Source organism: Notolabrus celidotus, chromosome 13, assembly GCF_009762535.1.
Source record: "Notolabrus celidotus isolate fNotCel1 chromosome 13, fNotCel1.pri, whole genome shotgun sequence".
Taxonomy (NCBI): Eukaryota; Metazoa; Chordata; class Actinopteri; order Labriformes; family Labridae; genus Notolabrus; species Notolabrus celidotus.
The window spans coordinates 31,921,579-31,934,073 of record NC_048284.1 but is presented as its reverse complement, the minus strand read 5'-3'; the positions used below and the strand labels follow the sequence as shown (position 1 = coordinate 31,934,073).

The following is a 12,495-nucleotide window of genomic DNA, read 5'->3' as shown; positions in this document are numbered from 1 at the left end:
CTCCTCAGTGGAGGAGCAGAGGCTGCACACTTTGTGCCCAGTACGGGCTCTGCACATGTATATGTGTAGGACAGCAGAGTTCAGAAAAGAGGACCAGCTGTTTGTATCATGGGCAACCCCTCATAGAGGTAAGCCGTTGTCACGCCAGAGGCTGTCACATTGGATTGTGGAGGCTATTTCTCTGGCTTATAGTTCGAAGGGCTTGCAGCCCCCCCAGGGTCTGAGGGCTCATTCCACGAGGAGCATGGCTACCTCTTGGGCCCTGTTCAAAGGGGTTTCTGTGCAGGACATTTGTGCTGCTGCGAGCTGGGCGTCGCCACACACTTTTGTCAGGTTCTATAGGCTGGATGTCTCTGGGCCATCCCTGGCACAAGCTGTGCTGGACAAGAACTTGCCAGTGTCATTGTAGTAATCACAGTCTGGCTCGACAGGATGTATGGCTTCGGGAAAATCATACAATCCGGGAGTGGTCTATATCTCCCATAGTGAAACACCGAACAAAGTTAGAAAAAGAACTTTGGGTTACTTAAAGCTGCTGTGAGGAACTTTTAGCTTGTATTGATTCTGGCGCCCCCTTGTGGACAAAGTGAGACCTCTTATCTCTTGCCCTGTACATGCAAAATAAGTGTCTTCAGACAATAACCTTATCCTTTTGTCTTATAACATTTAGACTTATCTTACAATGTGATTATTTGCAAGGAAAACAGCCAAAAAAGGGTGTTTCTAAAGCGAGATGTCAATCATTTGTTCTGACACCTACCCCCTCAGAGCAGTTTTAGACATTAAAATGACAACAGAGAAGGTATCAGTGTTGTTGTAGATGGTCTTTTTTGCTTTTGAGGGTCATAAAGAGGCATCAGTATCAGTTTCAGTCTGTTTCTCAGCCAGTTAAAAACTCCTCATAGTGCCTTTAACGTAACCTCGGTTCTTTGATAACAGAGTGAGGTGTTTCACCAACACTTCCCTCCTAGCACGTACACGGTAAGAAACCGATCTAGAATGACTTAGGAGGGTTGGGTCGGCTGTATTAATATGAGGGGCGGGGCCCTAGCACAGTCCGACCTGTCTGTCTCTGACAGACGTGGTGTCATTAGAGCATCCATGGTTGGTCACGCACAAGCGATTCCCCATAGTGAAACACCTCACTCTGTTATTAAAGAACCGAGGTTACGTTAAGTAACCCAAAGTTTTAGAGCATCGAGAAGCAAACAAAGTTTACTCTGCTGCTGAATCCACCAGTTTAAGGTAAGCAACTCGTTTAAAGTTGTCATTTTTCACACGTTATTTCTGTTTTACTATAAAAGTAAAAAGTTAAACTCCATCCAGACTCTGAACACGGAGTTTATGGTGAACTGTGAACGGAGCCCCCTAAAATCTGCTCTAAAAAATAACTGCGTCACATTTGATCACGTTTTGAGTTTGATGGGTAAACAGGATTAAAGTCGGTTTATTATCAGTGTTTAACATGAAGGCGGTAAGAGGAAGCACTCAGGGGACGGCGGAGAGCAAAACAAAATAAGTTTGTTAAAAATTCAATAACTTTACTGTGACTTAGAGAAACACACACCCGGACGTGTCACTTCTTTGTTTGGAGGAACGGACGTACAGTAACCGATTACAGGGAATTGCTCCATGTTATTCAGACTGTCAGTGTTTTCAGGATTTGTGTTTTAAAGTAATGTTTAATCTTATAGTCTGGTTGTTTGACTTTGGTTGCAGTATTTATTATTTTGTCTCCCTCTCCTCTCTGCTGTTCAATTCGGAGAGTGAGACATTTACATTTGACTTCCCTACATGTGTAACTTGCCTGGGGAAGATTTAAAGAAAGAAAATTAATAACCGATAGTTTTAAAACTGTGGTGTGCTGTTATTCTATGAAACTAGAATAGAAACTGGTTTTAAGTGGAGGCCTCACAGGTTCAGCCTCCTCTTCATAACTCCAGACTGTACAGTTTTGTTCTCATAGTATTTTTCTTTTGACAAGTTCATAGTTGATGTTTAATTTTAGGAGATGGTTTATAAAACTCTTTTATTTAAAGAAGAATCTACATGTTGTCCATAGCTGTGGGTGACAGTGGGCACTGTGTGGATGATCAGTGGCGTACTCAGGCTGTTTGAGGGGCAGGGGCAAAAAAGGGGAGGGGGGCGGGGGGCACCTCCTTTCAAACCCCTGGTACTCACAGTTTAGGGTGAATTTAAATGTACTGATGCAGAGGTAACAAGAGGGGGGTTTGGGAGTCCTCCAGAACATTTTGAGCATTTAACACTTAATTCCTGCATCATGGTGGAAATTGAATTATGAAAAAGGGAAAAAAAACTATTGATATATTTCTGTATTATATGATTAACATAATATAATTATAATATAATATAATAATATAATATATAATTTTCTACAAGGGCATCCAATGGGCCCTTTTTAAAAACAATTTTTTTAACATTTAATTCACTAGAGGGGCATCCAAAGGGAATTTTTCTACATTAAGTTCAACAGAAGTTCATCCAGAGGGCAGATTTGTATGCAGCTTTCCACTGAAAGGGCATCAGACCAGGGACATTTAAAAGTTTATTCACCTTATTTCTGTGTCCGGAAGTAAAGCTATTCTGTACTTCTGCATTTTGTGCCAGACATCTGGTACATAATATCTGTCGTTGCGTAGCTTGACAAATATCTTCAGAAACGTCAATTAAAAGCTGTAATGGTAACTTGTTGACACATCCGGGCAGTGTAAGAGCCTGGGAGGATGACATGAAGAAGTGTCCTAAAATTACTTACAAGGATAATTGATAATTGATTGATATGATGTGTAACTTTAAAAGCACAGAGGCGTGCTAAATAACTGTGTTGATAGGTCAGCTCAGCATATGATTCTGATCTGCCCTACTGTGACTCTGATCTGTCAGAGGCAAGTAATGAACTAGAGAATATTAGAAACGAACACGATGGTCTGTTACGGTTTTGACATTTAAAGGTGACATATCATGCAAAATTGACTTTTTAATGGTTCTTTAACTGAAATATGTTTCCCTGGCATGTCTACAAACCCCCCGAGAATGAAAAAAATCCATTCTGCCCCTGTTCTGATTTCTACACCTTTCTGTAAATGTGTGTGAAACGAGCCGTTTCAGACTTCAGTGTTTTTGTTACATAACAACAATATCCGGTCTGTCACGGAGTCAGAGCTCGGAGCTTGTTCAGCCCATAGACTGTATAAAATAATACTGAATCCCCCCTCCGTTTTTCATTACCTGCACACATGTGTGCTAACAAGGAGCTTAGGAGGGAGGCATGCTAGTTGTAGGCTGTCTTAATAAACACAAAGGTCGGTTTTACTCCCCACGTCTGCAGATTTGAAGATATAGTGGATGATTTTTTATTTGTCATGGATAAGTGCTAGCGCTAATTAGCATAGCCACATAGCTATATGTTCGTAGCTGTAGCTGTAGCTGTAGCTGTAGCTGTAGCTGTAGCTGTAGCTGTAGCTGTGTACCAAGACACACGTCGACATACTGACAAATAAAACAACAAGAAACACTAAATCTGTGACCAATCCTTCATAAAAGGTCCTGCTGCCTTTCTGGCAGAGGTCGGTTTTACTCCCCACGTCTGCAGATTTGAAGATCTAGTGGATGATTTTTATTTATCATGGATAAGTGCTAGCGCTAGTTAGCATAGCCACATAGCTACATGTTCGTAGCTGTGTACCAAGACACACGTCTACATACTGATAAATAAAACAACAAGAAACACTAAATCTGTGACCAATCGTTCAGAAAGGTCCTGCTACAGGCGCCTCTCCGTCAGGATCAGATTCAGAGGGTTGAAGTAACGCGATCTCTGAGCAGCCGTGTATATTCAGCCAACATGTAAACATTAGATCAACGTGCTGGAGAGCCGAGGCACATCCACTTCCTGAGGGGGCGTGGTCAGACGGAAAACAGAGTGTTCTGATGAGGAATGAAGAAGAGGACTTTTCAGGCATGCCAAAATCTGATTTCAAAGTGTTTTTTTGAGCATAAACTTTAAAGACATGTTTTGGGGACCTCTTAGACCAATATATATTGATGAAAAAAGCGTGATATGTCACCTTTAAGGTGGCTTGATTGATACATGACATGAGTAATGTGACAGAAAATATTCCACCTTAAAATTTCCACTACCTGTCAAATAGTGACCTTAGGCCGTACACTAGCAACACAATGAATGTACTTTAGTCTAACTACTGTAGTAAAAACAAAAAGGCTGCAGAGCCTCCCTTATTTTAGCTATCGCTGTTATCTCTACCTGAATGATCGGGACCCCTGACTGACACAGGTTTAACTGGGAGTTCAGTTTAACAAACCAGAAAGTGTTTATTGATTTAAGTGTTTAATCAGTATTTTTTTTACCTCTGATTTATATTAATTTCCTACACAAAAGGTCACATAATATTCACCAGAATGCAGGAGTTAAGTGTTAGATGCTCAAAGTTGCAGTATGAGTGGTTTGAATGGAAGTGCTCTTTCTGTTTTCCTCACCTCTGCCTCTCAAACAGCCTGAGGACACCACTGTGCAGTCTTATGTCAAATCCACGTGTTATCAAAATAAGTGCATGTGATGAGGTCCATGTCTCAAAAATCTCACTCCAGCCAGACTCTCAAAGTTGGCAGTCCTGTCGTATGTTTCTTCACGTCCACATTACAGCTCTGTTTCATGATCGGTCATCGTAACACTCCTCTACTAAGAACTTCTTTTGTTTGTACCAGCTGTTATGACAACCTCTGACGGCACACTCACAGTTCCTCTTTTTGCGTTCGTTCAACCGCCGAAAATAAGCTGAATAGCGGAATCCAAGAGGGCCCTTTGGCACGGTTTCTTAAATGTTCTGTATTATTTGCTGACTGTACAGTATGACGGCTGATAGAAAGGATGTTTTCAGCTGATGTTTGATGGATGGTTTGTGTTTCCCCTGCAGATGAACGTGTGTGTGAGCTGAATCAGCAGAATGGGTCAGAGGTGAGACCTGAATCTCTACTTGTCCATGAGCCAAATTACTCATCATCATTATTCATTATTCACATTCACAGCTCTTTGTGTGTGCTGGAGGTGGAGACGGAGGATCCAAAATGCAAAGAACACAAGACATGGCACACAAGGGACATGACTATCAATCAATCAATCAATCTTTATTTGTATAGCGCCAAATCACAACAAACGTTATCTCAGGACGCTTTTACAAACATAGGAGGTCTAGACCACTCTATGTCAAATTATGAACAGAGACCCAACTTCAAGACAGGGTAAGACTCAGTCTGACCCCACCTTAATCCATCATGAGCATTGCACATCACAGTGTTTAGCTAATTACAGTGGCGAGGAAAACTTCCCTTTAACAGGCAGAAACCTCAGGCAGAACCAGACTCATGTTAGACAGCCATCATGCCTCGACTGAGTTGGGTCTAGAAAGACAGATAGAGGGGAGTAAGAGAGAGAGGTGATAGTGATGAGTCGAGTAGTAGAAGCTGTTGCCGCTGAAGTCCAGTACGTCCGTATCAGCTGGAGTCCAGAACGTCTGCAGCAGGAGGACGTCTACGGCAGCTCAGAGGAATCTACGAGACAAGGGAGCTCAGGGACTCCAGAAAGGTCTATGGTTAGTAACTTTAATGGGACAGGGAGAGTTAAAGTAAGTGATGAAGGGGTTGGGGGGAAGGGGGTGAGCTAGGATCCCAGTGTGTCAGTGCACCAGTTCCCCCGGTAGTCTAGGCCTATAGCAGCATAACAAAAGCTGGTCCAAGCCTGATCCAGCTCTAACTATAAGCTTTGTCAAAAAGGGAAGTTTAAAGCCTACTCTTAAAAGTGGAGAGGGTGTCTGCCTCCCGGACCTTGACTGGTAGATGATTCCAAAGGAGAGGGGCCTGAAAACTGAAGGTTCTACCTCCCATACTACTTTTAGAGATTTTAGGTATAACTAGCAAGCCTGCATGTTGGGAGCGTAGAGTTCTTGAGGGGTTATAGGGCACTATGAGCTCTTTAAGATACAAGGGTGCCTGATTTTTAAGGGCTTTGTAGGTTAAAAGAAAGATTTTAAATTATATTCTATATTTTATTGGGAGCCAGTGACTACAGATAACACAGGAAGAACAAATACCAACATTGATTTTCAATTTCTGTCTCCATCAGTTTTTGTTGCTGGCTGTTAAGTCCAGACGTCTCTGAGACAGAGTGATATAGATTTTTACATATCCTAGAACAATGTTTGTGTCCACTAGGCGGAAATCTGCTCGCCAGCACTGGCTCTGTGTGTTTAACCGTCTTACCTGGGGCTTGAGGATTATCCTGGGTCACTTTGTTTTCCACTTCAAATCTTCAAAGCAAAAAATGCCCATAAATTCCCACACACCCATCTTTTCTCCTTTTCTCTTCAGTTTCTCTTTTCTCTCTTCGTTTTTGATGCTCCTGATTTCTGTCACAGTCCACAGTGACAGGAGGAGGTGGTTAGCAGGAGAACTTTTAAATGCACACGGGACAGGGTCAAACAATTTTTACATGAATGGTGGTAAAACTGTTTTGACCACTATGTCACGTAAAGTTAGGAAAATAGAACAAGGACAAGCTGAATATGATACTCAAATATTACACTTTAAAAAAAGGGGAAGTGTAGTTTTAAAAAACGATTTCAGCAAATATTTTCACCGTCACAGGGCCCAGCTCTGCCCTGCTCTGTCAGCGGGCCTGAAACCAAATCATGACAGTTAATCCTTACTCCTACTGATAGCTGCTTGTTTCTGTAGCAGATTCTGTGTCTGATACCCCAAACTGAATCCGCTTCCCTGGTGGTCATCCTCTCTGTCTTATAGGACCAAAGGGAGACCAGCCTCTATTGCTCCTACATCGCAGCCTGGACCTGAACCTGAGCTGGGACCTGAGTCCAGCTGTGTGTCCTGGAGGAGTGACTGGTCAAATGGCCACATCATTAATTTCAAAGAACCACAGCGCTCTGCTGCAGAGAGGTAAAGTGTTGACCCGTTCTCTCAGTGGTAGCTGCATGTGTCTGCAGCAGATTCTGTATCTTGACATTGAAGAAAATAGTTACCATTTTACTGGTGGTCTTTTCTCTGTCTAAAAGCACTGAAAGGAAATCAGAATATACTGGACTTGAACATGATCCAGGACCTGAGTCCAGCTGTGTGTCCTTGAAGAGTGACTGGTCAAATGAGCGCTTCATTAATTTCAAAGGACCACAGTCCTCTGCTGCAAAGAGGTAAAGTGTTAAGAACATTAAAATGTCATTCATGTTTTAACTGCTCTTATCTCCAAGAAGTTTCATTGATCCTGTTTATTTGTTTATTTTAGAGTCATGCTCTTCACTGACTTTTTAATTTCAAATATTGCTTCCTACTAGAGGGGCAATGGATCAGTTGATCCAGGATTAGTGTTGACCCCCCATCACAACTCCCTTCAGAACATGATCCATGGAAACTGAATTTTTATCATCCTATTGCATCTCCATGCATCTCAGTAACATGCCTCCCACTAGGGCTGAATGATTTTAGGAAAAGATGTAAGTGCAATTTTTCTGGCAGATATTGTGATTTCAATTCGATTCATGATTTTCTTCAAATCAAGTTTCAGTGAAATAAATTAATTAACACACACACACACACACACACACACACACACACACACACGAAAACACACAAACACACTCAAACTTACCAATTCCAAGATGCAGCCTGTGTCCAACACAGTCAAACTCAGAGACGGTTTGGTCGTTCTGCTTGACCACATATCAGTAGTTGTGGCTGCTCCACATGTTTCAGCTCTGTTAACACTTTTTCTTTACACTCCTCGTACAGCTGTGGGATGGTAACCTGGTTGAAGTAGGTGTGGGAGGGAATCACATATCTATCTATTTTAAACAAAATAAAAGACTTCTGTTTACTTCATTTAAGTTTACTTTAAATACAATTGACAGCAACAAACAAGGTTTGGTTTTGTCTTTGCTGCCTTTCTTTTGATTCGCTTGGAGAGACTATTCACTTCTTAAGTTTGGTTTTGGTCATCGTTAGTTTAACTTTCACTTTATATCAGAGTATAAACTGTGTTTCTGTTGCCTGTGATCTCAGGAGAGGTAGGAGGTCGTAGCTGAGCAGGATTATTTTATTAAGCCTTTTATTTTCATAAATTGTACATTTTCTATTTTCTAATATTTGTAATGTTTGTATCTGTTGGGTTATAGGTGTTGACTGTGGTAATCCTGTGGCAGGTATTTAGCTGTGCCCTTCTCTCAGTGTGCCTCCAGAGTTTGTTATTGAATGTCTATGTATTGTTTAATTAAATAACTTAGCAGACATCTCTGGTCACGGGCACACACACAGTCTCTCTCCCTGTAGTCTGTCTCATTCATTAATGCATGGATGCAGGGGCACGTCTCTCACCGGAGCACTGCAAAAGTCACGGTTGTAACAGTTTGGAAAACATGAATGAATTGAGAAAGGGGGGTTCTCTCTTATCCCAGCAATGACAGGGACACAGAGAGCATCAGTGGTGGTCTCGACCGGTCTTGATATAAAATAAGGAGTCCACCCAGTCCGAGACCGAGACAAGACCCGAGTAAATACGCTTTTGATTCCGAGACGAGACCGAGACCTTAGATAAGCGGTCTCGAAACCAAGACCGGTCTCGAGTACTACAACACTAGTGTTTCTGCTGGATGTTGCAACTGTAGCGCGACAGGTTTTGCACAGTACCTGTTTCTGGTGCACGTCTGCAGCCTCAGACCCTAAATTCTCCCAAATGACTGACGTGCTTTTTTTCTTTGGGATTAAATCTCCTAACTCCACTTCTGGTTCCGCTGAAGCCATTTCAAAAAGGAGCAGATTAATACTGATTGGTTAGCATGACCTGTCCACGAGCAGCATGCCGCTTCTGATTGGTGAGCTTGGCAGGATGGCAGGGAGACGGCATGTATGTGTAAAATAGTTGACACAACAGATCCTGGGTCAGTCAGGAGCGCTGTAAAAAAACTCAGCTTTGGCGATCACAAGATCGCGCTGTCTGAAATCACAATTTTGATCAGAAATCAATGAATCGTTAAGCCCTACTACCCACTAACATTATTCAACATAAATAAAGTAATATGATATGGACTATTTCAAAGTTGCTTTTGTAAGTAATCTTGTGTTTGTGTATTATTTATGTTCTTAATTTTTACTAACTCAAAGCATGCATGGGCCAGCCAGACTTATGCACTCAGACATTCATCTCTGGAATGATCTAATTGGTTTGAAAAAGAGGCTGTACAGCTGTAATCTGTTGCACCAGAACTTGATTTGGTTTATTACAGCAGACTTGTAATTCAGTGCAGAGCGAACACTGTGTTGTGTTTGTAATGTTAATGATCCTAGGTGGGGGTAACAGGTATGTCATGGAAACAGTTCAACCTTTTAAATGACAGAATACTGAAATCAAATTTTTTGGAAGTACTAGAAATGAAAATTGAAATCCAGTTTATCTCCTCCCCTGTATTAGCTATTACATAAGTAGAAAAGTACATAACAGAAAATTGAGGATGTGATGGAGATCCATTGAGAGGCACTGTGTTGGTCAATGTGTAAAATACACAGTGACAGTCATGACTAACATAAGAGTGGAAATGTTAGATGACTGAAAATGTGATCTCTGAGTATTGTAATCTGTTGTGCCCTTGCCCTCACTGCCCAGTGCTTCCATTTTGACTTGATTCCAGTTTTCACAAGTGTTGAGGTCTATCTACAAGATGTAAATGAACCAATAACACATGCATGAAATAATTCAGCTTTGTGTTCCAGTCAACTCGAAAATAGTTACCATTTCTCAGGTGGTCTTCCTCTCTGTCTTATAGGACCAAAAGGAAATCAGAATCTTCTGGACCTGATCCTGAGCCAGGACCCGAGTCCAGCTGTGTGTCCTTGAAGAGTGACCGGTCAAATGACCACATCATTAATTTCAAAGAACCACAGCCCTCTGCTGCAAAGAGGTAAAGTATTTATAGCATTAGAATTTATGTGATCCATGTTTTAACAGTAGTTTTTCCAGAAGATGATTTGATCAAATCCTCTTCTTGAAACAGTGTTCCTCCTCTCTTTCAATAATTCAACACAGTGTCCTGGTTTAGCTATATGACCTGATGTGTTCAAGTAAAAACATAAAAATAATTGAACTATGACAGAATGAAAATACATTTGTTGACCAATCTTAAACTGCTCTCTTCTGATGCAAAGTGACTACTATATGAGTTTTAATACCCGGTGGTCTTCTCTTTGTGTAACAGGCCCAAAAAGAGACCAGCCACTACTGGACCTGAGTCCAGCTGTGCTTCCTTGGAGAGTGACCGGTCAAATGGCCGCTTCATTAATTTCAAAGGACCACAGCCCTCTGCTGCAAAGAGGTAAAGTATTCTTTTTTTTTAGAGATATCTTTGTTAGCTTTAACTTTTAAGAAAATGTACAAAAACAAATAATGAATGGACATTGTTGCCACCACAAAAGCCATACCGAGAGTTGTACCAATGAAACAGATACATGTCTGAAAGTCTGTGCCTTCTTCCTTTTAATATCATTGAAGAGGGAGTCCAATATTTCAAACACCACTGAAGTTTTTTCCATTTGCTAGTAAACCAGCTGGCTTCTTCTACTGAAAGTACTCATTACTGTGTTGTGTTTATGCTAGCCCAAGTATATGCTATCCCAAGTGTATGCTAGCATTAGCTCATGTCATCACGGGCTTAATAGCTCGAGGCTAACAACACAATATGCAACAATAGTAATAAAAACACTAAAATAAATAAAATAAAAAATAAATAAATAAATAAAAATAAAAATAAAAATTTGCTGAACGAACTGAGGAAACGCTCTCATGTCATCTTAATGAGGAAACACTGGAGGTAAAATAAGATGTTAAAACTCAAAACAGGAAATTAAAATCACCAAAGTAAAATACATTTCTAAGATAATAAAAGACTAAAATATTAAACGCACACACGCACGCACGCACGCACGCACGCACGCACGCACGCACGCACGCACGCACGCACGCACGCACGCACGCACGCACGCACGCACGCATGCAGGTTAATTTTCTGCAGACCAGCTAAATGAAGCCACATTAAATCACTTTGACGGACAGTGGGGGTCGTGAATCTTTGGCACCTATATTTTGGGGGTCGCAGGCTGAAAAGTTTGGGAACCCCTGCAGTAGACCACAACATTTGAATTAATCGTCTTGAAAAGTTGGTGGGTATCTCTGGACTTGCATTTGGCTGGCTAAAGTCTGTCCTTGAGAGAAGACATCACCTGTGAGGTACCCCAGGGCTCAATTCTGGGTCTTATAATTCGCCAACACAACGTCTCATTCCATAGTTATTCCAATGACTCACATTATATATACCACTAAATAATAACTATCCAAACTGCACAAGCTCCCTCGGAGACTGTCTCAAGGCAATCAAAAGCTGGATGTCAACAAACATTCTCCAGTTAAATAAAAACAGAACTGAAGTTTCAGTGTTTGTGCAGGACAATGCAATAAATCTAATGGTTCAAGGTCTGACAGACCTGTCATAGAAATGAAATGATATAACATTTGATGTGTGTGATTTTAACTTCAGTGAAACGTTTTCAATGGCAGTACCTGTTTTGATGCCGTTAACATTTTTTTTACAATACAAGTGTTTCAATGCCAATGTTTCTTTTTTCAGTTTCAGGGTGTGTGTTCAATGCCAAATTTTATTTTCAATACCAAACATTAAAGTCATCGTTTTGGCTCCATAAACATCCAGACTCTCTTATAACTTCCAAATGACGAGGAGCAACAGACACATTATGTGCTGCCTACTCTGTTCTAAAAGGTGGAAGTCTTGAGCTTCAACATAGAACAATTAAATCTTAAAAAGACATTAAATCTTAAAAGCATGTTATAGTTAGTAATCAGTGAGGTGAGCTAAGGATCATACTGGTTAACATTAAATCTTAAAAAGACATTAAATCTTAAAAGCATGTTATAGTTAGTAATCAGTGAGGTAAGCTAAGGATCATACTGGTTAACATTAAATCTTAAAAACATGTTAGAAATGTTGGAAAGTAATCTGAACTAACTTATAAGAGCAGTAAGGTAGCATGCTAACAAAAACAGCTGCTTCTGAAGCCCAACAGTCACCTCAGAGAGATTCTTCAGGACTGAGTTCATGGCCTTTTTACACACTTTAGTGTTCAATGTTTCAGTACTTTCAAGTAATGTTTTTAAGTAAGATGTACTGAAAATAAGTTAAAGGTTAAAATAAAGTTTGGAAGGCATAGATATCTGTTTTATTGTAATGTTAGAGTATTATAGATGAATAGATCATTAAATGTCTCGTGTTCTGATCACATCTCAGACACAGTTTGAAGTTTCAGCTTGTTTTAAAAAATGAAAGTGAGTACATTAGTTTGAGCACAGTGCAGCTTCTCTTTCTTTAATGTTTGAATGTAATCCATGCC

The 12,495-nt window shown here is 40.7% G+C and overlaps 1 protein-coding gene across 1 annotated transcript in view; it reads left to right on the top strand.

The window, feature by feature from the left end:
* Positions 1 to 1,054: 1,054 nt before the first annotated feature.
* The window catches only part of LOC117824354 (NACHT, LRR and PYD domains-containing protein 3-like), a 29,207-nt gene continuing 17,766 nt past the window's right edge, over positions 1,055 to 12,495 (top strand). Inside the window, exons 1-6 of the mRNA XM_034699822.1 lie at positions 1,055 to 1,245; positions 4,956 to 4,996; positions 6,838 to 6,990; positions 7,107 to 7,241; positions 9,864 to 9,998; positions 10,293 to 10,409. Of these exons, the coding sequence (XP_034555713.1) occupies positions 4,986 to 4,996; positions 6,838 to 6,990; positions 7,107 to 7,241; positions 9,864 to 9,998; positions 10,293 to 10,409 (551 nt within the window). The 5' untranslated portion in view covers positions 1,055 to 1,245; positions 4,956 to 4,985. The remainder of the gene's footprint in view (positions 1,246 to 4,955; positions 4,997 to 6,837; positions 6,991 to 7,106; positions 7,242 to 9,863; positions 9,999 to 10,292; positions 10,410 to 12,495) is intronic.